At 37.7% G+C, this 27167-nt stretch overlaps 1 protein-coding gene across 2 annotated transcripts; it reads right to left on the bottom strand.

Moving 5' to 3' along the window:
- Positions 1-26060, bottom strand: LOC787397 (zinc finger protein 607). Of its 2 annotated transcripts, none has more exons than XM_024978718.2 (5): positions 25550-26060; positions 19818-19900; positions 15996-16122; positions 14816-14914; positions 1-5753 (listed from the first exon to the last, which is right to left on the bottom strand). In XM_024978718.2, the coding sequence occupies exons 2-5, from the start codon at positions 19824-19826 to the stop codon at positions 4708-4710; spliced, it is 1281 nt and encodes a 426-aa protein (XP_024834486.1). In that variant the 5' UTR covers positions 19827-19900; positions 25550-26060; the 3' UTR covers positions 1-4707. The 2 variants fall into 2 exon arrangements, with proteins under 2 accessions (XP_024834486.1, XP_024834487.1); XM_024978719.2 differs by having other exon boundaries at positions 14816-14911; positions 25550-26054.
- Positions 26061-27167: the final 1107 nt, after the last annotated feature.

Here is a 27167-nt window from a genome sequence, read left to right as displayed (position 1 = left end):
GTCTGTAAATTTTTGTTGTTGTATTTTTTAAAAATACATATATCATAAATTTACCATCTTAACCATTTTTAAATATATATTTCAGTGACATTGTATGTAGTCATAACTACAATTGAACCCTATAACTCTTCATTTTTTAACACTAAAACTTTATACTTATCAATCATAATCAATAATTCCCCACTCTCCCCAGGCACTGGCAACCATCATTACAAGTTCAATGATTTTTGACCAAGTACTTCACGTAAGTAGAATCATTCAATATGCGCCTTTTGTGACAATTTACTTCATTCACCAAAATATCCTCACAGTTCATCTTTGTTTGGCACATTACTGAATTTCCTTCTAAAAGGCTGAGGAATATTCCATTGTATATATATACCACATTTAGCTTACAGACTCTTGGATTTCCTCTATGTTAGACCTAATGTGAACAATGATGGTATGAACAGTATATAACTAGCTCTTAAAAGAAACTGACCTCAATTATACCCACAGCTGGATCATACTTCTCTTTTTAACCCTTTGAGGAAACTACATGTTTCCTACCATGGTTGAACCATTTTACATTCCCACCAGTAGTGCAGATAGGTTCGAATTTCTCTATATCCTTTCCAACACTGTTCTTTTTCTGTTTTTCTTTTTTCCCCAATAGTAGTGATTGTAATAGATGTCAGGTGCACCTCACAGTAGTTTTGATTTGTATTTCCTTAATGATTAGTGATGTTAACCATATTTTCATGTGCTTATTCTCCATTCATATATCTTCTTTGGAGAAATGTCTATTTAAGTTTTTTACCCATTTTTAAATTTTTTAAAATTGTTGTTGAGTTTTAGAAGTTTCTCTACATTCTGGATATAACTGCTTATCAAATTTGCAAATATTTCCCCCCATTCTGTGGACTGCCTTTTCACTCTGTGCATAGTGTCTGTTTTTTCTTTCTTCCTTCAGGTGACAATGATCTACACATTCTAATGAAAAAGATACATAGTTATAGAAAAGTAATTTCCAAAAATAACCTATTGAAAATGATACTCCATTAGTTTCAATGATATTGTTTGAATGGACACTGTCTTTTGATACAAATTTTTTTAAAAAATTTCATCAAGTCCAATTCTTTTGCTGTGTCTTTGATATCATATCCAAGAAAACATTGCCAAATCCAATGTCATGAAGGTTTTGTCCTGTTTCATTCTAAAGGTTCTAAGTCTTGTGTTTAGGTCCTCAGTCTATTTTGAGATAGTTGTTGTACATGACATAAGGTAAGGGTCCAGCTTCATTCTTTTCAGTGTAGACATCCAGTTTTCCCAGCTCTATTTTTTGAAAAAGGGTACTTTCCAAATTGAATGGTCTTGGCTGCTGCTGCTGCTGCTGCTAAGTTGCTTCAGTCATGTCCGACTCTGTGCGACCCCAGAGAGAGCAGCCCACCAGGCCCCCCCGTCCCTGGGATTCTCCAGGCAAGAACACTGGAGTGGGTTGCCATTTCCTTCTCCAATGCATGAAAGTGAAAAGTGAAAGGGAAATCACTCAGTTGTGTCCGACTCTTCGTGACCCCATGGACTGCAGCCTACCAGGCTCCTGCATCCATGGGATTTTCCAGGTGCTGGAGTGGGGTGCCACTGCCTTCTCCAGAATGGTCTTGGCAGCCTTGTCAAAATCACTTGACTATATATGTAAGGGTTTACTTGTGGGCTCTCTATTCTATTCCACTTGTGGATATATCTGTCTGTATGCAAATACCACACTGTTTTGATTACTAAAGTTTCATAGTAAATTTTGAAATCAGGAAATGTGAGTCCTCTAGATTTGTTCTTTTCAAGATTGTTTTGGCTATAGAGGTCCTTTTAAGATTCCATTTGAATTTCAGGGTGGGTTTCTGTATTTCTGCAAAGAGCATCATTGGGATTTTGATTGGGATTGCTTTGAATCTGTAGATTGCTTTGGGTAGCACTGGCATTTTAATAACATTGTCTTCTAATCTACGAACATGGGATGTTTCTCCATTTATTTATGTCTTCTATAATTTCTTATTTTGTAGCTTTCATTGTACTTTTACTTCCTTGGTTAATTTCACTATTTCATCCTTTTTGATGCTATCATAAATGGACATGTTTTTGTAATTTCCTTTTGTTTTTTGTTAATGTACAGAAATGCAACTGATTTTTACATGTTGACTTTGCATCCTGAAACTTTGCTGAGTTCATTTACCAAATCTAACAGATTTCTTTTGTAGTCTTAAGGGTTTTCTACATATAACATCATGTCACCTATTAACAGAGATTGTTTTACTTTTCCCTCTCCAATTTGGATGCCTTTGTTTTTCTTGCATAATTATCTGCTGAGACCTTTCAGTGCTGTGTTGAGTAGAAGTGGTATAGTTGAATAGAAGACATGCTTGTCTTGTTTCTTGATGTTAGATAAAAATATTTTCTTTTATCAAGTATTATGCTCAAAATTCTCCAAGCCAGGCTTCAGCAATACATGAAGTGTGAATTTCCAGAAGTTGAAGCTGGTTTTAGAAAAGACAGAGGAACCAGAGATCAAATTGCCAACATCCGCTGGACCATGGAAAAAGCAAGAGAGTTCCAGAAAAACATCTATTTCTGCTTTCTTGACTATGCCAATGCCTTTGACTGTGTGGATCACAATAAACTGTGGAAAATTCTGAAAGAGATGGGAATACCAGACCACCTGACCTGCCTCTTGAGAAACCTATATGCAGGTCAGGAAGCAACAGTTAGAACTGGACATGGAACAACAGACTGGTTCCAAATAGGAAAAGGAGTATGTCAAGGCTGTATATTGTCACCCTGCTTATTTAACTTATATGCAGAGTACATCATTGGAAACGCTGGGCTGGAAGAAGCACAAGCTGGAATCAAGATTGCCGGCAGAAATATCAATAACCTCAGATATGCAGATGACACCACCCTTATGGCAGAAAGTGAAGAGGAACTCAAACGCCTCTTGATGAAAGTGAAAGAGGGGAGTGAAAAAGTTGGCCTAAAGCTCAACATTCAGAAAACTAACATCATGGCATCTGGCCCCATCACTTCATGGGAAGTAGATGGGGAAACAGTGGAAACAGTGTCAGACTTTATTTTTTGGGGCTCCAAAATCACTGTAGATGGTGATTACAGCCATGAAATTAAAAGACGCTTACTCCTTGGAAGGAAAGTTATGACCAACCTAGATAGCATATTCAAAAGTAGAGACATTACTTTGCCAACAAAGGTTTGTCTAGTCAAGGCTATGGTTTTTCCAGTGGTCATGTATGGATGTGAGAGTTGGACCGTGAAGAAAGCTGAGTGCCAAAGAATTGATGCTTTTGAACTGTGGTGTTGGAGAAGACTCTTGAGAGTCCTTTGGACTGCAAGGAGATCCAACCAGTCCATTCTAAAGGAGATCAGTCCTGGGTGTACCTTGGAAGGACTGATGCTAAAGCTGAAACTCCAATACTTTGGCCACCTCATGTGAAGAGGTGACTCATTGGAAAAGACTCTGATGCTGGGAGGGATTGGGGGCAGGAAGAGAAGGGGACGACAGAGGATGAGATGGCTGGATGGCATCACCGACTCGATGGGCATGAGTTTGGGTGAACTCCGGGAGTTGCTGATGGACAGGGAGGCCCGGCGTGCTGTGATTCATGGGGTCGCAGAGTCGGACTGAGCAACAGAACTGAACTGAACTGATGCTTCCTATTGGTCTTTCATATAGCTTTTATTATGTGGAGATTATTTCATATATACCTTTTGTTACAATGGAGATGATTTCCTTCTATTCCTATTTTGTTGAGTGTTTTTATTATAAAGGGGTGTTGAATTTTGTCAAATGCTTTTTCTGTGTCAGTTGACATGATCGTGTTTTCTTCCTTCATTTTGCTGATGTGCCATATTACATTGGTGAACTTTCCTATGATGAACCATGCTTGCATTCTAGGAATAAATCCATTTGGTTGTGTATAATCCTTTTAATATACTGCAGAATTCTGTTTGCTAGTACTTTGTTGAGGATATTTGGATAAATGATCATAAGAGACATTGTTCTGTAGTTTTCTTTACTGTAGTGGTTTTTTAATAGTTTTTTTAATAGGGTTGTGCTGGTCTCATAGAATCAGTTAGGAAGTATTCCCTCCTCTTCAACTTTTTTGAAAAGTTTGAGAAAGACTGGTATTAGTTCTTGTTTATATTCATCAGTGAAGCCACCAGGCCCAGGACTTTTCTTTGGTGGGAGGTTTCTATTTTTCTTTTTTCCTTTTTTGGCTATGCTGCATGGCTTGCTGGATCTTAATTCCCCAACCAGGGAACTGGAGGCACTTATGGATAGCATCACTGACTCGATGGACGTGAGTCTCAGTGAACTCCGGGAGTTGGTGATGGACAGGGAGACCTGGCGTGCTGCGATTCATGGGGTCGCAAAGAGTCGGACACGACTGAGCGACTGATCTGATCTGCTTTGCAACCTTGGCCAAAGAGCTTGGTCACTCAGTGAATAGTAACAAAAGGGGAATGCCATAAAAGATTTGTTAATATAAAGTACAATATAAATTCTCTGGAGGTGAACAGTATTTGGGTCATAACTGAAAAACTTCAAACATCGCTTGAATTCCAAGGAGTTCCTAAATTATTTGATGCCTTATAAGAACTGAACCATATAAAATCCTTCTCACATTCTCTTCATTACAAGTTGTATAATTCCACTGTCTACTATACATATATCCCACAAAGTCTCTCTCCAGTGTGAATTCTGTGATGTACCTTAAGCATTGAACTAAGCCTAAAGGACTTCCCACATCTGTGGCATTCAAAGGGTTTCTCACCAGTATGAATACTCTGGTGTACTTTAAGGCTTGAACTGAGCCTAAAGCACTTCCCACATTTGTTACATTCAAAAGGTCTCTCACCACTGTGAATACTCTGATGTCGAGTAAGTCGTCCATACACACTAAAGGCCTTCCCACATGCCTCACATTCATACGGTTTCTCACCAGTATGAAATCTATGGTGTATAGTAAGTTGATGGCTACTCCTAAAAGCCTTCCCACACTCCTTACATTCATAGGGTTTCTTACCAGTATGAATTCTCTCATGTCTAACAAGATGTGAAGCATGACTAAAGGCCTTCCCACAGTCTTTACATTCATAGGGTTTTTCACCAGTATGAATCCTGTCATGTTGTATGAGGTTTGAGGCTTGACTAAAGGCCTTCCCACATTCCTTACATTCATACGGTTTCTCACCAGTATGAATTCTCTGATGTATTTTAAGTGTTCCAACATCACTAAAGGCCTTCCCACATTCCTTACATTCATAGCATTTCTCACCAGTATGAACTCTGGCATGTTGAGCAAGGTTGGAGGCACGACTAAAAGCCTTCCCACACTGTTCACATTCATAGGGTTTCTCACCAGTATGAATTCTCTTATGTACTTTAAAGTCTGTAAGACGACTAAAAGCCTTCCCGCATTCCTCACATTCATACGGTTTCTCACCAGTATGAATTACTTGATGTACTTTTAAGTCTGTAGGACGACTAAAGGCCTTCCCACATTCCTTACATTCATACGGTTTCTCACCAGTATGAATTACTTGATGTACTTTTAGGTCTGTATGACGACTAAAGGCCTTCCCACATTCCTTACATTCATATGGTTTCTCTCCATTATCAATTCTGTGATGTAGAGTAAGAGATGAACGTTTTTTATAAATGTATGCTTTTCCATTGCTGGTTATTTCACATCTTGAGTCCAAATCTAAAACAAATAAGAAAAAAGTTCCTTTGACCACCAAACAAAACATTTTATAGAATTAAGAGAAAAACTGAAAATTTCACCCAGTAAAGATGGTTTAAAGAACTCTATAATACAGTTATAAAACTTGAAAATTTAAAAGGAGGGCTCAGAATAAGTAAGTTTATGCAGTACAGTGCTGGTAAATGTTTAACAGCCAGCTCTACAAAGACACACACCTAACACATCCAGCCCTGATTTACAGTGTTTGCCAATGTCTATGGTGTAAACAGTGCCACCACAGGCAATTTCAAGCTATCAGTGTAATGAAACTGAAACTAAACTTACGACGATATACAAAATCTCGTCCCTAGAGAGCCAGTGTCAGCCATCTCTAAATACTATTTCCATCTAAAATATAAATATGTACATATATAAAACTTCAAAAAGCAAATTATTTATACCTGATCAGTCTTCAATTACAATTCCCCTAAAAATATGCATTTCCACCACTGTGACACTTTCCCTCTGTGCAGAGCACATGTGCTTTTATTTATTCTTCATAATAAATTAAGATACTGAGGGTCTTTGCTTAGTTACTCCTCCCCTGACACTTTATTATTTATCATCCTTATAGATGTTCAATCTCATTCATTCCTTCATAGCTTTTCTCAGGTCCTCTCTAGCTTTCCTTTTTAACCAAGGCCAACCATTCTGGTCAAGGCTTTACCCTGATGGTAAAGTATCTGCCTACCAATGCAGGAGACATGGATTCGATCCCTCATTTGGGAAGATCTGCTGAAGATGGAAATAGCAACCCATTCCAGTATTCTTGCCTGGGAAATCCCAGGGACAGAAGAGCCTGGCAGGCTACTGTCCATGGGGGTAACAAGAGTTGGACACAACTTAGCGTCTAAACATCACATCATCATCATCAACCATTCTGGTCATCCCCAGAAAAGTCTGTCAATCAGTTCTCTGATATATACCAGGTATACATACAAGTCATGTAGTATTTTGAACATTTAGGGACTTTGGGCAAAAGAGGGAACTTGAATTATACAAAAGAGTCTATAAGAGCACCAAGAATTATATGAAAAATAATTAGCAGTTGGGGGCTCAATGATAAAAGTCTCTGTGAAGTATCTTGATCAAAATACAAAGGGTTTAATGAGGAGGCTATGAGTTGAGGGCAAAAAATATTTTCTTGTAACTAGCGTATGGTGTGGTATGTGTATAAAAAATTGAAAGAATATTAACAACATGCTTCAAAATTGATAACAATGGAAATTAATAAATACTAGCAACCAAAAGCACTTTCATGTGGAAATGAAAATGCCTTCTAGAAAAATGCTAGATCACTATGGGAAGAAAAAACTAAAATAAAAGAATTCCAATAAATGGACCACACAGAAAACAAACCCATATCTGAATCTTGGGCATTGTTTCACCAGGCAGAGAACTGAAAACCTAAAATAATTATCTCTACAAAAAAGTGATTTGAAACTCAAAGCCTAATATGTAAAAAATAAACAACAAACAACAAAGTAGAGGGAAGAAGTAAAATAAAGATAAAAGTAGAACATAATGAGTTAGAAAACAATAGCATTAACAAATAAAGAGCTGGTGTTTAAAAAAAAATCATTATATGAAGTGTTACATAAATCAATTTAAAAAGACAATTAAAAACAAATGATAATATGAGGAAAACAAGGATCATCAGAGGAATTAAAAGAAACAGGAATTTATTTAAACTGTAAGGTATAATTTGTATGAATTATACTACATGACTACTTTTGAAAGTATGGATTACTTTCTAGGAAAATTTATCAAAACTGACCACAGAAGAGAAAGCCTAAACCAATCAGATGCTACAGAAGAAACAGAAAAAAAGCTGCCAGAAAAAAAAAGTAATAAACATATTTTAACACCTGTATTGTAATTTCTCAATATCTAGATCTAAAAAAATGGATACAGCATAGCTGAACAAAGGGAAAATTTAGGCTCTTATGCCAAAAAGGAAGAATTCAAAGGCTTAGAAAGTTTAACCTGGCCAAAAAATTTAAAAAATAGTGGCATAAAAATGATTGTGACAGGTAAAAACCATGCAATAAAAAGCAATGAATCAGCAATGATACAAGAGAAAAAAATTGTTTCTCATCATTAAATAATTCTAACTGAAGAAGTTCTAGTACCAGTATGGCATCATGAAGTTCCTGTGGCCTGCCCCCTTTCTGACTGATTTCAACAATTAACACTTGACAAAACACAAAAACTAACTACATTAAGGCTGTAAATGAATCAGGAGGGCTTTGGAACGGAGTCAGACTTTACAAAGCAGCCGAGACTGAGCTGAGTTTCTTGCCTAACTCACTCTCATGTCCATGTTTCAAGGGCAGGTCCCAGTTATTGTGGGGTAAGCATGGCCTACAAAACTTCCAAAATAAACTCCACAATATTTCTGGCTATAAGAACAATAAGAGGGAGCACTGCTGGGACAAAAATAGCCAGAAAAGATTTCTTAATTTGGTATTTGGGTATGTGAAAGTGAAAGGCACTCAGTTGTGTCTGACTCATTGCAACCGCATGGACTATATACACCCCATGGAATTCTCCAGGCCAGAATACTGGAGTGGGTAGCCTTTCCCTTCTCCAGGAGATCTTTCCTACCCAGGGATCAAACCCGGATCTCCTACATTGCAAGCAGATTCTTTACCAATTGAGCTATCAGGGAAGCCCATCTGGGTGTGGATCAGTACAACATTCACCCTTACCAACAATGACATGTGCATGAGGATATAAATCAGTGTGGCAACACTATACCTACAAACAATTTGAAAACCTCTCCCCGAAGAAAATTACAAGCACAAGTGATTTCACTGGTGAACTGTTTCAAATACTTAGTGAAGAGGTACTACCAATTCTAAACAAACTCTTTCAGAAAATGGAGGAGTGAATCACTCTATGTAGCTAGTTACTGTGATACCAAACAGGAGAAAAACATTGTAAGAAGTGAAAATTACACAGTATAAAATCTTGTAAACATATTTGTGTATATGCTTAGTCGATCAGTCATGTCCAGCTCTGTGATCCTATGGACTGTAGCCTGCCAGGCTCCTCTGTCCATGGAATTACCCGGGAAGAATAATGGAGTGGGTTGCCATTTCCCTCCCCAGGGAATCTTCTCAACCAAGGGATAGAACCTGCTTGGCAGGTGGATAATCACTGAGCCATCTTGGGAAGTCTTCGTAAATATATATGCAAAATACTAAACACTATCTTAAAAGAACTGATCAACATATAAAAAAGATAATACATTATGCCTGTCTTAGTCCATTTGGGCTACTGTAACAAAAAATGCCGTGGGTAGCTCATAAACACAGAAATTTACTTCTTACAGTTCCAAAGGCTGAGAAGTCCACGATCAAGGGACCAGTATGATCATATTCTGGGAAAGGCCTTCTTCCTAGTTCATAGCCAGTACGCTCTCAATGCATTCTCATACAGTGTAAGGGGTTAGGAATCTTTGTGGGAACTCTTAATAACACTAATTCTACTCACAAGGGCTCTACCTTTTTGCCCTAATCAAATCCCAAGGGCTTTTCCTCCAAATGGCATTATCTTTGGGAGTTAGGATTTCAATATGTGCATACTGGGATATAGAAACATTCAGACCATATCAATGATCAATCTCAGGAATACAAGACTGGTTTAATATTTGAAAATTCCATCAATATAATTAACTATAAAACCCATATGGATCATGTCTAAAAAAATTTTTTTTAAGCATTTAATAAAAGTCATATCTGTCCCTCAGAAAAACTCACAGCAGGGACTTTCTTGGTGATCCAATGGTTAAGAATTTGCCTTCCAATGCAGGGGGTGTGGGTTCAACTCCTGGTTGGGAAGCTAAGATCCCACATGTTTTGCAGCCAAAAAACCGTAACATAAATAACAGAAACAACATTGTAACAAATTCAATAAAGACTTTAAAAAATAGTTCATATTAAATAAAATCTAAAAAAAAATTACAGCAAACTAGAAAGAAAGAACTTATCCTAATAAAGATCGCCTGCCAAAAACCCACAGCTAACATCATATCCAATGGTGAGAGAATTATGCCTACCACATATGATCAGGAACAATAAAAAGTTATGCCCCCCCCCAAAAAAAAAGTTATGCCCTCAGTACTTCTATTCAACACTGGACTAGAAGTTCCAGGCAGTGCAATAAGTCAAGAAAATAAATAAAGGCATGCAGGAGAAAAGCTAAGAAACAAAAATGTCATTAATCAAGATTACTTAATCATACATGTAGAAAGTCAAATGTAATCTACAAAACAGCTACTAGAAGACAATAACTGAGTTTAGCAAGCCTGAAGCATATACAACCAATATGTACAATAAATATGAGAGAACACTCAGGAATTCAAATTTTAAAAACTTTAAAGTAGTATCAAAACTAGGATATCATGAGGGATATATCTCAAAAAAGATGTGTAAGATGCTTACTCCTTGGAAGGAAAGTTATGACCAAACTAGATAGCATACTGAAAAGCAGAGACATTACTTTGCCAACAAAGGTTCGTCTAGTCAAGGCTATGGTTTTTCCAGTGGTCATGTATGGATGTGAGAGTTGGACTGTGAAGAAAGCTGAGCACCGAAGAATTGATGCTTTTGAACTGTGGTGTTGGAGAAGACTCTTGAGAGTCCCCTGGACTGCAAGGAGATCCAACCAGTCCATTCTAAAGGAGATTGGTCCTGGGTGTTCTTTGGAAGGACTGATGCTAAAGCTGAAACTCCAGTACTTTGGCCACCTCATGCGAAGAGGTGACTCATTGGAAAAGACTCTGATGCTGGGAGGGATTGGGGGCAGGAAGAGACGGGGACGACAGAGGATGAGATGGCTGGATGGCATCACTGACTCGATGGGCATGAGTTTGGGTGAACTCCGGGAGTTGGTGATGGACAGGGAGGCCTGGCATGCTGCGATTCATGGGGTCACAAAGAGTCTGACATGATTGAGTGACTGAACTGAACTGAAGACCTGTACACTATAAACTACAAAACACAGCTGAGAAATATAAATAAATAAATAAATGAAGACATATATCATGTTCATGGGATGTAAAACTTGGTATTATTAAGATGTCAATAATTACTGCTGAATTGATTTATAGATTTAATGTAATTTCATTAAAAAGTCCTAGCAGACATTTTTGTTTTCTATGATGAAACTGACAAGCTGATCCTAAAATTTATAAGGAAATGCAAAGGATCTTGAATAGTTAAACTTTGAAAAGACTGTAATACAAGGACTAAGTAACACTACTTAATTATAAGACTTATGAAGATACAGTAATCAGTAAGACACATCAAATTGACATATAACCAATGGAACAGATTATCAGAAATAGATCCATACATATGTGAAAATTTTACTTTCATCATTTCAAAGGCAATAGTGAAGAAAGAAATGATGCAGGAACAATTGGGATAGCCATATGCTGAAAAATAAAAAAAGAATCCAGACTTTCATAAGTAAAAATGAAATAAAAAATGGATCACAGACCTGAACGTTAAACATAAAACTGTGCAACTTCTAGAAGAAAACAGGAAAAAATGTTTGACCTTGGGCTAAGCAAAGAATTCTTCAGTTCAGTTCAGTTCAGTTCAGTCACTCAGTCACATCTGACTCTTTGTGATCCCATGGACCGTAGCATGCCAAGCCTCCCTGTCCATCACCAACTCTCAGAGTTTACTCAAACTCATGTCCATTGAATCAGTGATGCCAACCAACCATCTCATCCTCTGTTGTCCCCTTCTCCTCCCGCCTTCAATCCTTCCCAGCTTCAGGGTCTTTGCAAATGAGTCAGTTCTTTGCATCAGGTGGCCAAAGTATCAGAGTTTTAGCTTCAGCATCAGTCCTTCCAATGAATATTCAGGACCAATTTCCTTTAGGATGGACTGGTTGGAATACCAGACCACCTGACCTGCCTCCTGAGAAATCTGTATGCAGGTCTAGAAGCAACAGTTAGAACTGGACATGGAACAACAGACTGGTTCCAAATCAGGAAAGGAGTACGTCAAGGCTGTATATTGTCACCCTGCTTATTTAACTTATATGCAGAGTACGTCTGGATATAATGCTGGACTGGATGAAGCACAAGCTGGAATCAAGACTGCCGGGAGAAATAACAATAACCTCAGATATACAGATGACACCACCATTATGGCAGAAAGCAAAGAGAAACTAAAAAGCCTCTTGATGAAAGTGAAAGAGGAGAGTAAAAAGTTGGCTTAAAACTCAACATTCAGAAAACTAAGATCATGGCATCTGGCCCCATCACTTCATGGGAAATAGATGGGGAAACAGTGGAAACAGTGTCAGACTTTATTTTTGGGGGCTCCAAAATCACTGCAGATGGTGACTGCAGCCATGAAATTAAAAGACGCTTGCTCCTCGGAAGAAAAGTTATGGCCAACCTAGACAGTATATTAAAAAGCAGAGACATTACTTTGCCAACAAAGATCAGTCTAGTCAAAAGTATGGTTTTTCCAGTAGTCGTGTATGGATGTGAGAGTTGGACTATAAAGAAAGCCTGAGTGCCGAAGAATTGATGCTTTTGAACTGTGGTGTTGACGAAGACTCTTAAGAGTCCCTTGGACAGCAAAGGGAATTCTTAGATACACCAAAAGTCATGATTCATAAAGAATACACAGGTAAACTCAATTTTGTGAAAGTTAAAAACTTCTGTTCTCTAAAACATATTGCTACAAGAATGAAAGGAAAAATCACAATAAAAAAGAGAATATTAAAAAAAGCTATATTTTAATGTAGACTATGAAAAGTAACTTACAAGTTCAATAAGAAAACAGAAAAGATTTTAAAAGATACTGCACCAAAGAAACAGTAAAGAAGATACTCAATATCATTAGCCATTACAGAGAATAAGATTTAAGCCACAACAAAATGCCACTATATACTTATTTGAAAGGCCAAAATTAAAAAGATTTATCATACCAATTGTTCATAAGATATGGAGGATCCACCTTTCTCTTAGAGCTGGTGGAGATGTGAAATGGTATAAAAACTCTATAAAAGTTTCTTACAAATTTAAATTTATAATCTTATTTATCTAAATTTAAAATCTTGGACTTCCCTGGTGATCCAGTGGTTAAGAATCCACCCGCCAATGCAGGGGACGCAGGTACGATCCCTGATCCAGGAAGATTGCACATGCCACCAGGCAACTAAGCCTGTGAGCCAGAACTACTGAAACCCCCACCCTAGAGCCCACGCTCTGCAACGAGAGAAGCCGCTACAATGAGAAGCCACGCACTGCAACCAGAGAGTAGCCCCCACTTACTGCAACTAGAGAAAGCCCTTGAGCCTCAACGAGGACCCAGCATGGCCAAAAATAAATGAATTTTAAGTCTTACACATTTAATCATACATGTCCCATATAATCCAGGCATTCAACTGATCAGTATTTAGCCTAAAGAAATGAAAGCACATGTCCATTCAAAAACTTGTAAACAAATATCTACAGCATCTTAATTTGTCATTGCTAAAACCCAAAAATGTCCATCAACAAATAATGAAGAAACAAACTGTGGTATAATCAAATACTGGTATAGTACTGAGCAATAAACAGTAAAATACAAATAACAACATGATGAACTTCAACATAATTACGCTGACTAAAGGAAGATGAAAAACTTCACACTATCATGTTTATATAAAACTACAGAAAATGGAATCAACTCAATTGTGATAGAAAGTAGAAAGTAGATCAGTGCTTACCTAGGGAAGCTGGAAGGAGACAGAGGAGGAGGGATTACCAGGGGCACAAGAAATGTCAAGTTTTGAAAAAAAATTTTAATAGACTCAGATAAAGCATTTGACAAAATTGAATACCCATTCATAGCAAAAACAAACAACAACAAAAAAGAAAGCAGCAAACTAGGAACAAAAGAAAACTACCTCAATTTAACAAAGGTCACAAATGAAAAAATCTACCTCAAGATTCTCACTTTCTATGCCAACATGAAGAACACAATAGAGACCAGAAATAGACACACATACATATAACCCAACGGGGTGCCAAAGCAATCCAAAGGGTAAAGGAAATTCCTTTTTTAAAAAATGGTGCTAGAATAACTATCCATAGGAAAACCATTAGTCCTGAACCCTACTCACACTGTAATACAAAATTAACTCAAAATGAATACAGAACTAAATGTAAAAGCAAAACTTAAAAAAGGTCAAGAAAAAATAGGGACAAAACTTTGCCACCTTGGGGCAGACAAAGATTTCTTTTATAGTATACCCAAAAAAAAATCATAAAGGAGGAACTTGATAAATTGGAATATATAAAAGTTTTAAAACTCCTTCTAAGATATTAATAAAATAGGTAAGACAAATTGTGGGGAAAATGTTTTTAATGTTCCAAAACAACTTCCTTCTGTTGCAAAATAAAGAACAGTTACCCCTCAAGTGTAAGAAAATAATGATTTCAAATGGGTAAAGATTTGAACAAATATTCCTAAAAATATGAATGATCAGTAAATGAAAGAAACTCAAGATGATTAGTCATCATGGAAATGTAAATTAAAACCACTAAGATACTACTACATACCAACTATAGTATCTAGAATTTAAGGGACTACAAGATCAAGTGTTGAAAAGGATATGGAGTAAGTGGAATGGAGCAATGTAAACTTTCTAAGATTGTTAAACATGTAGTTAGGGGGCTTCCCTGGTGGCTCAGTTGGTAAAGAATCCACCTGCAATGCAGGAGACTCAGGTTTGATCCCTGGGTCAGGAAGATCCCCTGGAGAAGGATATGCTAACCCACTCCAGTAATCTTGGCTCGGAAATGCCATGGACAGAGGATTCTGGTGAGCTACAGTTCACAGGGTTGCAAAGAGTTGGACAGGACTGAAGCAACTTAGCACACATTACTTATTAGCACACATCACTGAGAAGGGAGCTTTCAACTAATGTTTCAGGGATATGTTTACCAAGTACATAACGCCTGGGCTACCACTTACACAAATGACTTCTGCCTGACTGGCTCTTACCTGTACACCAGCTTCTTGTTTCTTCTCTCACAACTAGCCAGGGCTCTTTTCCTTGCTCCAGTAAGGTAATTACATTTGGCTTAGAAATGGAATGGCCTGCTTTAAAGAAAAAAGAATGCCACAGGATGGAGAAATAAATTGCGACTAGTCAAGATTAAAATTATAATTACGATTATAAAAGATCATAATGATATTGACTATTTTAGAGAAGAATGAGAGAGTTAAAGAACAAGAGATGAGTTGGTAAGGTAAAGTTTTTGTTTTGGTGTGTTTAAAATTCAAACTTTTATGTCTTCTAACTCTAGAGATCAAGCATAATGTGGTTAAAAAGATAACTCTGAAGCCTGGAATCAATTCCTGCCTTTGGCATAACCTTGAACAATTCATTTAAACCCACTGCACCTCAGTATTCTCCTTTATAAAATGGGGATAATAGTACTGTTGGGGGAATTAAATCAGTTAATACTCAAGTTATTTTAGTAAGTTAAATCACATAATGTACCTAGAATAATGCTTACTGCACAGTAATCAAAATGTTAACTATTAACTTTATTCTTATGCTCTAGTATCACTAGAGGACACAAGAAAGGACAGCTATAAGATATTCGTTCCATTCTGAATGTAATTTTCACCAATCACAACTTTCAACAACAAATCAGATGAAGACTTTTGTTTTAGGAAATGAACTGCATTTGGTACAATTTTAAATAAATTCCAATTATCCAACCCATTATCATACAAACTGTGGAGGCTCTGAGAGCAATTCAGGGCCCTGTGATAAGCTAATATCCCTAAAACTGTTTCAAATCATAAAATGAAGTATTAGAGCAATTTGGAACACAAATTAACAAAAAAACTTCGATCCTTTGACCATGTTGTACAATATATGCCGCAAATTTCTAATTTAGCTGCTTGGTCATTATGGAAGAGATGCAAATACAAAAACAGAACACATGGAGATATAAGTATGACTGAAGGATAGAGAAGATTAAGGTATTTAATGGTGCTGCCATTTCTAACCTGACAAAGCTCAGCCACTTTTTGGGGAAGAGGAAAAACAAATTTAGTTAGTTTCTTGAAAGGCAGCCCTGCAAATCACAGTGGAAAAAATACATAGCCTATAGAGCAGATTCTAAATTAACCTAAATTAACCTAAATTATTTGAGGCTGATGAACATACCCAATGAGACCAAGTTACCATAGTTCTCCATCATCACATCCCGGTACAAAGTCTTCTGAACAGGGTCCAGGCATTCCCACTCCTGCTGAGAGAATCCTATGGCCACATCACTGAATGTCAACGATCCCTGAAACCATAAATACACGTGTCACTGAAGAAATTAAAGAAAATACGTTGAAAGTAGAAGCAGAGGAATTGATGGACTTCTCTGCAGGAAAAGAGAAAATGAAAGCACGTAGACTGGCAATCTAGAATATGGAAGGAGACTGAAGCACAATGTATACATATTTTTTAAGAAGCCTGCTGACACAGGTCGAATGTCTTCCATACTCTGGATACTTCTAAATATCTGAACCATTTGGAAATGGACAAAATAATAATGTTTCCCTCCTAAACTAAAAAGCCTACACAAGAATAATGTTCAAATAGTATCTGCCTCAAAAATTCTCAATAAATATTTCTTCAAATTTTAGAAAACTGGGTAAAATTAAAGATTTCCTTCAAGTATTCTTGTTCAGACACCCAGTCACGTCCAACTCTTTGTGATCCCATGGACTGCAGCACGCCAGGCTTCTCTGTCCTTCACCATCTCCCGGAGTTTGCTCAAACTCATGTCCATCGAGTCAGTGATGCCATCCAACTATCTCATCCTCTGTCACCCCCTTCTCCTTCTGCCTTCAGTCTTTCCCAGCATCAGGGTCTTTTCCAATGAGTCAGCTCTTCACATCAGGTAGCCAAAGTATTGGAGCTTCAGCTTCAGCATCAGTCCTTTCAATTAATATTCAGGGTTGATTTCCTTTAGGATTGACTGGTTTGATCTCCTTGCAGCCCAAGGGACTCTCAAGAGTCTTCAACAGCACCACAGTTTGAAGGTTATCAATTCTTTGTCACTCAGCCTTTTTTATTGTCCAGCTCTCACATCCACACATGACTACTGGAAAAACCACAGCTTTGATTAGATGGACATTTCTCAGCAAAGTAATGTCCCTGCTTTTTAATATGCTGTGTAGGTTTGTCATTGCTTTTCTTCCAAAGAGCAAGTGTCTTTTAATTTCTTGACTATTGTCACCATCTACAGTGATTTTGCAGCCCATGAAAATAAAGTCTGTCACTGCTTCCATTGTTCTTCCATCTATTTGCCATGAAGTGAAGGCACTGGATGCCATAATCTTTTTTTTTTTAATGCTGAGTTTTAAGCCAGCTTTTTCACTCTCCTCTTTCCCCTTCATCAAGAGGCTCTTTATTTCTTCTTCACTTTCTGGCATAAGGGTGGTATAATCTGCATATCTGAAGTTTGCCAGGGTATTTCTCCTGGCAATCTTGATTCCATCTTGTGCTTCACCTAGCCTGGCGTTTCACATGATGTACTCTGCATATAAGTTAAGTAAGCAGGGTGACAATATACAGTCTTGTCATACTCCTTTCCCAATTTTGAAGCAGTCCATTGTTCCGTGTCTGGTTCTAACTGTTGTTGCTTCTTGACCTGCATACCGGTTTTGCAGGAGGCAGGTAAGGTGGTCTGAGATTTCCATCTCTTTAAGAATTTTGCAGTTTATTGTGATTTATACTCCTAGGGACGGGGGAGCCTGCTGGGCTGGCGTCTATGGGGTCGCACAGAGTTGGACATGACTGAAGTGACTTAGCAGCATACAAAATCTTTAGCGTAGTCAATGAAGAAGACGTAGATGTTTTTCTAGACTCTCTAGCTTTTGCTATGATCCAGTGGATGGCAATTTGATCTTTGGTTCCTCTGCATTTTCCTGTATATCTGGAAGTTTTCGGTTCACATATCATTGACGCCTAGCTTGGAGGATTTTGAGCATTACTTTGCTAGCATGTGAAACGAGTGCAATTTTGCGGTATTTTGAACATTCTTTGGCGTTGCCCTTCTTTGGGATTGGAATGAAAACTGACCTTTTCCAGTCCTATGGCCACTGCTGAGATTTCCAGATTTGCTGGCATATTGAGTGCAGCACTTTAAAAGCATCATCTTTCAGGATTTGAAATAAGCATTAAGTCCTTCATTATGTCAGATATTGCCATAAGCATTTTTGTTTTGTTCAATAAATCCATGTATTATTTTGGTATATGACATTGTATTTTATAAGTAAATCATATTTAATCATTTACACAATTAGATACTCAACATTCGGAAAGTTTTCCACAATTCTAAGGTCCTGTTTTCACCAACTACATATAATGATATGCATTGTTGCTGTTATCTACCATTTCTCACTAAATGTTTTCCTTATTCTGAGTGTGGCAGGTAACTTTATTGATTACCAATAATCTCCATTTCCTGGAATTTATGTCCTCATGAAATCCTCTCCCTTTGAATGTGGGCTGAACCCAGTGAAGGAATTATTTCTGACAGAATAGAATAGAGAAAAGTGATGGAATGTCATGTTCAATGTTGGCTTATAAAAAACCATGAATTCCACACTGCTTATTCTCTCTTGCAGTCTCACTTGCTCACTCTGTGGAAGCCAGCTACCATGTTGTGAGCTGCTCTAAGGAGAGGCCCACATAACAATAAACCAAGGACAGCTGCCAGTCAACAGCTACTGAGGAAGTGAGGCCCTCAATCCAACAGCCATGAGAACTTCATCAAGTCAACAACCATATCAGTGAGCCTGGATGCAGATCCACTCAAAAGTTGGGCTTTAAAATGACTGCAAACCTGACCAACACATTGATAACCCTATAAGAGACCCAGAGCAGAAGAGTCAAGCTAAGCCACATCCAAATATTTGACTGACTGAAACTGTGAGATAAATGTTTGCTGCTTTAAGATACAGAGTAATTAATTAAATTATTAATTTCAGAGTAATTAATTATGCAGTAAAAGATAACTCATTTGACTTAAATGATACTGAAGAAGGCTGGTCAATTATACAGATGTTACACAAACATAGCATGTCTCATTCAACAACAAAATAGCCTTAGTATTTATGTCTCATGGCTTTCCTAGCAAATCCATGACTGCCATCTTAAAAGCCCCAATCATAACCTAATCCACAGAAAGCAAGAATTTCATACCACATTAAGATTCAGGTCATTCAATGATAAATTCCACTGCATCTACCTGGAAATCTCACATCTGTGGAAAACATCAAAGTCTTACCATGGATAGTTAAATAGAACCACTATCTCTATCTCCTAAAGGAAATCAGTCCTGAATATTCACTGGAAGGACTGATGCTGAAGCTGAAACTCCAATACTTTGGCCACCTGATGTGAAGAACTGACTCATTTGAAAAGACCCTGAAACTGGGAAAGATTGAAGGCAGGAGGAGAAGGGACAACAGAGGATGAGATGGTTGGATGGCATCACTGACTCGATGGACATGAGTTTGAGCAGGATCCAGGAGTTGGTGATGGTGATGGACAGGGAGGCCTGGTGTGCTGCAGTCCATGGAGTCGAAAAGAGTCGGACACGAGTGAGTGACTGAACTGAACTGTCTCTATCTCCAAACTACAAATCTGACCTGCACAGCATAAATCTTTACTTCAAAGAACTTTAAGCCCCATTATTCCATCACTGCCCTTAATTGAAAAATGGGCACTTAAAATACACTGAATAATCTGGGAAATAATTATATGAACGCTAGTTTCGGATGGGCCAAACAGAGACAGTGCTAAGTAATCTGACCTCATATTTCTCTGGAACAATAGTTAGGAAACAGGTTATTTATTTATTTATCAGGAAACAGGTTATTTGAGCAAACTTGCTCTTAGGAAACTTCAGGAAAATTAATTAAAATGCTTACATGACCTAAAATACACACACATGTTTCAACAAGAAGAGAAATATTAACTTACATGGGCCATGGTTTTAGACCTGTAAGAGCTGATCAGTCCTCTGGGCTTCTCTATCAGAAAAGCCGAGTCCAGAAAACCCAGACCTGGGAGAAGAGAAAGACTTTCAGATATGCTTTAGAGTTTCCACACTGGGCATCAGTTAATATCACCATTTATGCTCTTCTATTCCAGATTCCTAATCACTTTGCATTACACACAACTTGGGTAAGTAAGAATTCTGGACAAATTCATTCCTCACTCATTTCCCAGAGCCCTCAGCTGCAGTCATTAGAAATGTTCTGACCAATGTACCATTGTGATCAGATTGATATGAACCTGAGATTGGGCAGCTGTGTCCTGCTCTAAACAGATCTTCCTCTTTCCATTGTGAACTTCAAGACAGAAAAGAGGCTATGTAATCCAAATTAAAACCTCTTTTTGTGGCCTTGAAAGTGGTTGCAGTTGATCAAAATATTAGAGATGGACAAGAAATGTTCAGCATTCTAAGTCCAGCAAAGCTTATTAGTTAAATATATGACAGACCAACAATATACTAGAATACAAAGTAGTCATTAAATGTTAAATTGGGAAGAATATTTAATGAAGTGGAAAGTGTTTCATTTACATCAATAGAAAAGTCAACTAATATATTTCTATTTATAAAATATAGCAGCATATTAATCAATACAGAGAAAAGAATGACAGATAATCATAAAACAGAAGATAGAAATGTCTAGAAATTTGTATGTCTACATACCAAGAGCTCTTATATTTTTGGTTGTTTTGCATCGTTTGTTTTTGTGGGGATGTCTTTAGAAATGAATCACTGTGTATTCAATTGTTTTTAGTCCATACATGAAACAATCAAATAAGACTACTGAAGACATAAAATATATCTTTGCCATGATCAGAATTTGACATGAGCAATCCCTATCTTTTTGCTTAGATCTTGTTTTTTTTAAAAAGGTTACTTCATAATCATTGTAATAACTGACATAGGAATTTGAAGGATTTTTTTAACTTAAGGTGAAGACTTCCCAAAAGTTCTTTGTTCTTTAAATTCACATTATTTTACTAAATGGCTTTTGTTTCCTTTGGATCCTAGTATCTCATTTCATACTTTTTTCTCAGTTATGTTGGAATTTTGGCTACAAAAAACTTGGGAACAGTCCCTGAGTAATCTCTTTTGTAAACTGATGACAGTCTCAATGCATCTTTATTTCAGATCTTTTTGACAGAAGAATTTTTGTTTCTGAACCAGTCAGTTTTGTCATGATACCCTCCAGACAGCTGCTGAATTATTTTACCTATAATTTTGCTATACATCTCATGCTAGAATGAAGTCTACAAGATATAAAGGTCATAGTAAAAATATCCACTTATATTGCCATACAGATCCCATGTGCTCAGTATTACTTGTTTATATTCTTACTGTCACTACAGTCACCCAGATGTCTCCTTTAGGCAGGTCACTTAACTCTCACCAGTGGCCTTTATCACATACTACCTTATAATTATCCCTATTCAGATTTATTCAGATTGTTTTAATTTTTTTTAATTAATTAATTTATTTGTTTTTGGCTGTGCTGAGTCTTCGCTGTGGTACTGGCTTTTCTCTAGTTGCAGCAAGCAGGGGCTACGCTCTAGTTGTGGTGTGCGGGCTTCTCATTGCAATGGCTTCTCTTGTTGTGGAGCATGGGCTCTAGGGTGCATGGACTTCAGAAGCTGTGGCTTGAGACGCCCTAGAGCACAGGCTCAGTAGCTGTGGCACACGGGCTTAGTTGCTCCGAGGCATGTTGGGAATCTTCCTGCACCAGGGATTGAACCTATGTCTCCTGCATTGCCAGGTGGATTCTTAACCACTGAATCACCAGGGAAGCCCTATTCCTATTCAGATTTTAAATTCCTTCACAGATTATAAGTACTCTGAAGGAAGTAATTATGTCTTTTTAGTAATTGCATTACCTCAAATATTATACTTTCCAGGTCTGGCATATTTAAAACAATTAAAAGAAGTATGATTTTTTTTTACTACAAAATACCACTTTTCAAAAAATTTTTAAGGAAATAACTATATAAATTTACAAAGTATATACACAAGGATGTTCATCAGAGAATAATTTTTGATGGTCCATAATTAAAAACATGAAAATCTCACTGCAAGCAAACCGGTTAAATATATTATAGTCTGCTATTTTGTGACATTTATGCCATGCTATTCTTAATAAGGATGATATTAAACCACATAATTGATGGAAAACAGTATTAAAAGAATTGCTCAGTGAAGAAAGCAAGCATAATTTAGGAGGTGGCATCCCACTGAAATTAAGAAAAACATTTCAATGCCGATTTCCTCATCAGCAAAGTAAGGATAAAAAAAATCACATAAAACTATTTTGAAGACTAGGCAAAATAATCCATATACACACTAAACTGTACATCATGATGACTAATGTAAAATTTCTATCATTACTGAAGAAGAAAATCATTCCATATTCCTTAATCTTTCATTATAAAAAGTTAATTCTGATGCTTCCTGGTTTTATTAAAACTTGTGCTTCTTGAGTTTCCTCTTTCTTATAATTCTAATATTTAATAAAATTTTAGGAGTTACATATGAGAAAATAGATTTCTGCTTTATAAGATCATTATTTTAAAAAAGAGAGATTATTAGACAAGAGAATAGGTTTCTGCTTTATAAAATCATTATTTTTAAAAAGAGAGATTATTAGACAAGAAAAGAGAAACTATGCCCTTCCTCAGTCCCCAGCAGCTATAGAGAGTAAGAAAAACTTTTCAGAATCATAAACCAGTTCAAAGAATAGTATGATAAAATTGAGAATACAACTGGAGAATCAATTTTATTCTTCACATATTTACATAAATATTTATAAATATTATCTTTATTTTCTAGCATAACAACTATGTTTGTAAAAATTGCTTGTACTTGCAAGACACCTGGAAATTAGAGATTAGTGTTATTTTTTCAGAAATTAAGCTCAAACTTCTAAGTTATTAACTCTGAAAAGATGTCTCCCTTAGTAATACAGTGCTCTGGTAATTGTTTCAAATAACATTTGTAATAAATAAAAGGCATAACTGTTTGTAATGCTTTTCACACAAGATTCTCTGCCCTTCCCTCTTCTCCTTACATATACAGGGTATAATGTTCATTATTGGATTAGATTAGATTGTTTTGAACTATGAGTTGGACTCTTTTGTCTCCTTGATCAATTTTATTCTGCCAAAACAAAGCCACACAAAAATGGAATTAAAAAAAATATATATATATATACATCAAAATGTTAAAATGATTATCTCTAGGAAGATTATGGGTTATCCTTGCTTTCTTCTCAATATATTCCTTAAGGAAATGAACACAGGCTTATTTTTTGGCAGTAAACCTGTATTAATTCCATTATCATAAATAAAATATAAAGATATTTCAAAGTATTAAAATATTTATAGACATGACTTTGGAAAGAGGCTATATTTTCCTTATTAAAAAGATTTGTTAATATCAGATCTATGATGAAAACCTCAACATGATTAAAATACCACTTAGGTATATTCACTTCCTGAATACCCTTTAGCTGTATTGCACTGATGATAATTAGAGACATTTCACCATAAACACTTTAACATCAACAGAAAGGGAAACTGCCTTCACAAATTAATGTGAACATGTATACCAAGTAGATAGAAAAGTTAGTACATAGAAAATGCTCAGTAAATGTAGCTGAACACTTTCATTCTTCTCTGAAAAACCAATTAAACTATCATTTTGTCTACAATCCTTGCAAGTTTTTACAAAATTCTCTTTTTAAAATGAGCTGAGGCTTTCAAATTTTCTTGACTACTGTTTTATAACTACAGTATATTAAGATTGCTCAACATTGGATAATAGCCATTTTTTTTTCTTGTAATGACTAATTCTTATGAACAGGAATTTTATTATCTATGTAATATTTTAACTCATGGATGTCCTGTGATTTTCTTAACCATTCCATTTGTATAATCATTAATTTTGTGAAAAATCATCTAAAAGTATAAAAATCTTTCATTGCAGATGAGTTACCCATGTCTAATCTTCTAAGGTTATGCACACCTTTGAAAAATGCATTTTTACAAATATATGCAGTAATTCTAGACAATTACAAAGACTTTGTGGTCCCTTGTAAGCCCCCAAACACAAAGGACCCCTGGATCAGAACACTCTGGAAAATTAGCTCCATCTAGCCCTTTGATCGGAGAAGGCAATGGCACCCCACTCCAGTACTCTTGCCTGGAAAATCCCATGGATGGAGGAGCCTGGTGAGCTGCAGTCCATGGGGTCGCGAAGAGTCGGACATGACTGAGCGACTTCACTTTCACTTTTCACTTTCATGCATTGGAGAAGAAAATGGCAACCCACTCCAGTGTTCTTGCCTGGAGAATCCTAGGGACGGGGGAGCCTGGTAGGCTACCGTCTATGGGGTCGCACAGAGTCGGACACGACTGAAGTGACTTAGCATAGCATAGCATAGCTAGCCCTTTGATCGGAGAAGGCAATGGCACCCCACTCCAGTAATCTTGCCTGGAAAATCCCATGGACGGAGGCGCCTGGTAGGCTGCACTCCATGGGGTCGCGAAGAGTCGGACACGACTGAGCGACTTCACTTTCACTTTTAACTTTCATGCATTGGAGAAGGAAATGGAAACCCACTCCAGTGTTCTTGTCTGGAGAATCCCAGGGACGGGGGAGCCTGGTGGGCTGCCGTCTATGGGGTCGCACAGAGTCGGACACGACGGAAGCGACTTAGCAGCAGCAGCCCTTTGATAACAGAAGCACTCATCACATTAACTTTATATTTTCGTCATTGATTTATAGAAATCTGAAGGGTGAATGACACCACAATAAAGCCAATGTTGAGCATTTATTGTGTTCCATCCTTCAAAGCTACTAAATCCGCCGTGATCTCATACATAAAACCAGAATTAAGTGGGACTGTGGAATCTGTATCAAGGCTCACAGCAGGTTTCTGCCATCGGAGCTCAAGAAATGCTTTCATACTCAAATGTATAAATGAGCCCCAGAGAACTTCCAGGAAGGGTAATCCGAGGAAGGATCGGGGTAGGAACCTGTCTCAGGAGCAATTCTTTTTTTTCCCCCAATAACAGCCTTTTAACAGCTGGACATTATTTAATTATTAATACAACTTTTGGCAGCCACAGTGTGCTGGAGGCTATTTAAAGTTCTGGACGGCAGGAGGAGAAATGGGGGAATTTATAATTTAGGGTGGGCAGCGACCAGGACAGACTCTCAAGCCCCTTGCTACAAAGTGGCCTCTCTCAGAACCCTGGCCTCAGGGACAATTCTTGATTTTAAAATTCCGATTTCAGCAGCCGGTAGGTACTTTCTTGCTGGAAGGTGTCTTGCAGGACTCAAAAACAGATTTCCCAACAGCGTTCACATTCTTTGGGAGACATACATGTTTGAGAGAAGCCTGGAAGCAGCGGCGGGGACAAAGAGCTCTGTGTAATCCACGTTCACAGAAAGGACACTCACTCGGTGTCTCCGTCACACAAAACGAACGCACACCTCTCTCAGTCTCACAATCGCACTCACTCTAAAAGAGGGATAAAACCAGCGCCCCCCCAACCCCGCTGTTCAAGCGTCCACAGCCTCGAGGGGACGCGCGGACTCGCGCGGCGGCGCTCGGGCGGTCCACGCTTTCAGCGCCTTTCGCAACCCCACTCCCACCGCCACTCACCGTCCCTCGCGGGCTCTGGCTAAGTCTGCATAGTCGCCTCCGCGGCGACCCACGCTGGATTCCTCCTCAGACGGTGCCACTCACGCGCAGTCTGCAACAAGAGATACGGAAAAAGAACCAGAAGCCAAAGTCACCGGGTAGTCTGTGGGACGTAAGGCTCCACGTCTTAAAACTCCTAAAGCAAAGTAGCCGCCGGGTGGGGCCGGGAGGCTTCTGGGAGTGACCGCCGGACTGCGCCTGCGCAGCGCATACTTGACGGAAGGCGGGACGTGAGGCAGGGGGCGTGTCCAACGGGTCCCTGGGCCAGGAGGAGGCGTATCCGAATGGGACCTGATCAGAGAACTGGGAGGAGTGGACTTAGGGGCTCTTCTTTTCCCAGGCTTTCAAGCCTGCTTGTGAGAGATCTGCACAATTAAATCAGTAATATGACCCTGAGGGCCATGAGTGGAAGATCTGGAAGGTGGGTTCATAATCCAAACTCTCCCTTCCCTACAAGGCTCATTCCACTCAAAATGCCACAGATTCCTGTGGTTTTTACAGCTGAAGCCTCTGAGGTGACAAAAGGTGTATAACATTATATTGCTGATTAGCAAAGCCGTGTTTCCAGGTGAGAAAAGCTGGATAAAGTGCGTGTGTGTGTGTTTGCTCAGTTGACTGACTCTTTGCGACTCCATGGACTTGTAGCCTGCCAGGCTTCTCTGTCCGTGGAATTCTCCAGGAAAGAATGATGGAGTGGGTTGCCATTTCCACCTCCAGGGAATCTTCCTGACCCAGGGATAGAACTCTTGAATCTACTGCATTGGCAAGCAGATTCTTTACCACTGAGTCACCTGGGAAGCCCGGATAAAGTGAGACTTTGCTTTTAATATACAACATTTTCCCACTGTAGAAAAAGGCAGAATGAATGTTGGTCCCTTTTTCTAGACTACTTATTGCAGGAGTTCTCTGAAAACTAGAACAAAAAGAAAAGCAATATCTTATTTACATTTTACAATACTATGTCCACCTGAAATTGTTTAAGGGGTTCTTTTCATCCCTCTCTACTCTATTATGAACTGATGGGCTTGACTGCATTTTAAAAGCCCACTAGTTGAGAAACATCTTTTAATTCCTAACGCCTGGTTATGACATCTCATTGAAAAATATTTTGCTTCTCTGTTGTTTGGACAGTGAAGATAAATCAGGTTCAGAATCTAAGAGGGAAATTCTTCTGGGCTATCAGAAGAATCAAAGTTGCATTCATATAAATTTAGATTAATGAGTAAGACTGGCAAGTGGGAAATGTAAAGTTCTCATCAAAGGATACCTATATGTCAGTTATCATCATTACAACATATTTTAAATATGCAAACCATGAATAGATAACATTTAAATGATATAAAGTATCCTTTTGTATATAAAAGGATATAATTAAAATGTGATCAATCTCTTTTGCCATATATTTCAGACATACAGTGGCTAATATTAGCATGCACACCATTTTTAATGTTTAACCTTACAGATTTTTTTCTCTTCTCATAAAAATAATTTATCTTGACATCTTTTAAAATTTTATTGAATTGTAGTTCATTTATAATATTAATTTCTGCTATACAGCAAAGTGATTCAGTTATACATA

The sequence above is a fragment of the Bos taurus genome, chromosome 18 (genome assembly GCF_002263795.3).
Source record: "Bos taurus isolate L1 Dominette 01449 registration number 42190680 breed Hereford chromosome 18, ARS-UCD2.0, whole genome shotgun sequence".
NCBI lineage: Eukaryota > Metazoa > Chordata > Mammalia > Artiodactyla > Bovidae > Bos > Bos taurus.
The sequence above is the reverse complement of the archived record's forward strand: the minus strand, read 5'-3'. Positions and strand labels throughout refer to the sequence as shown.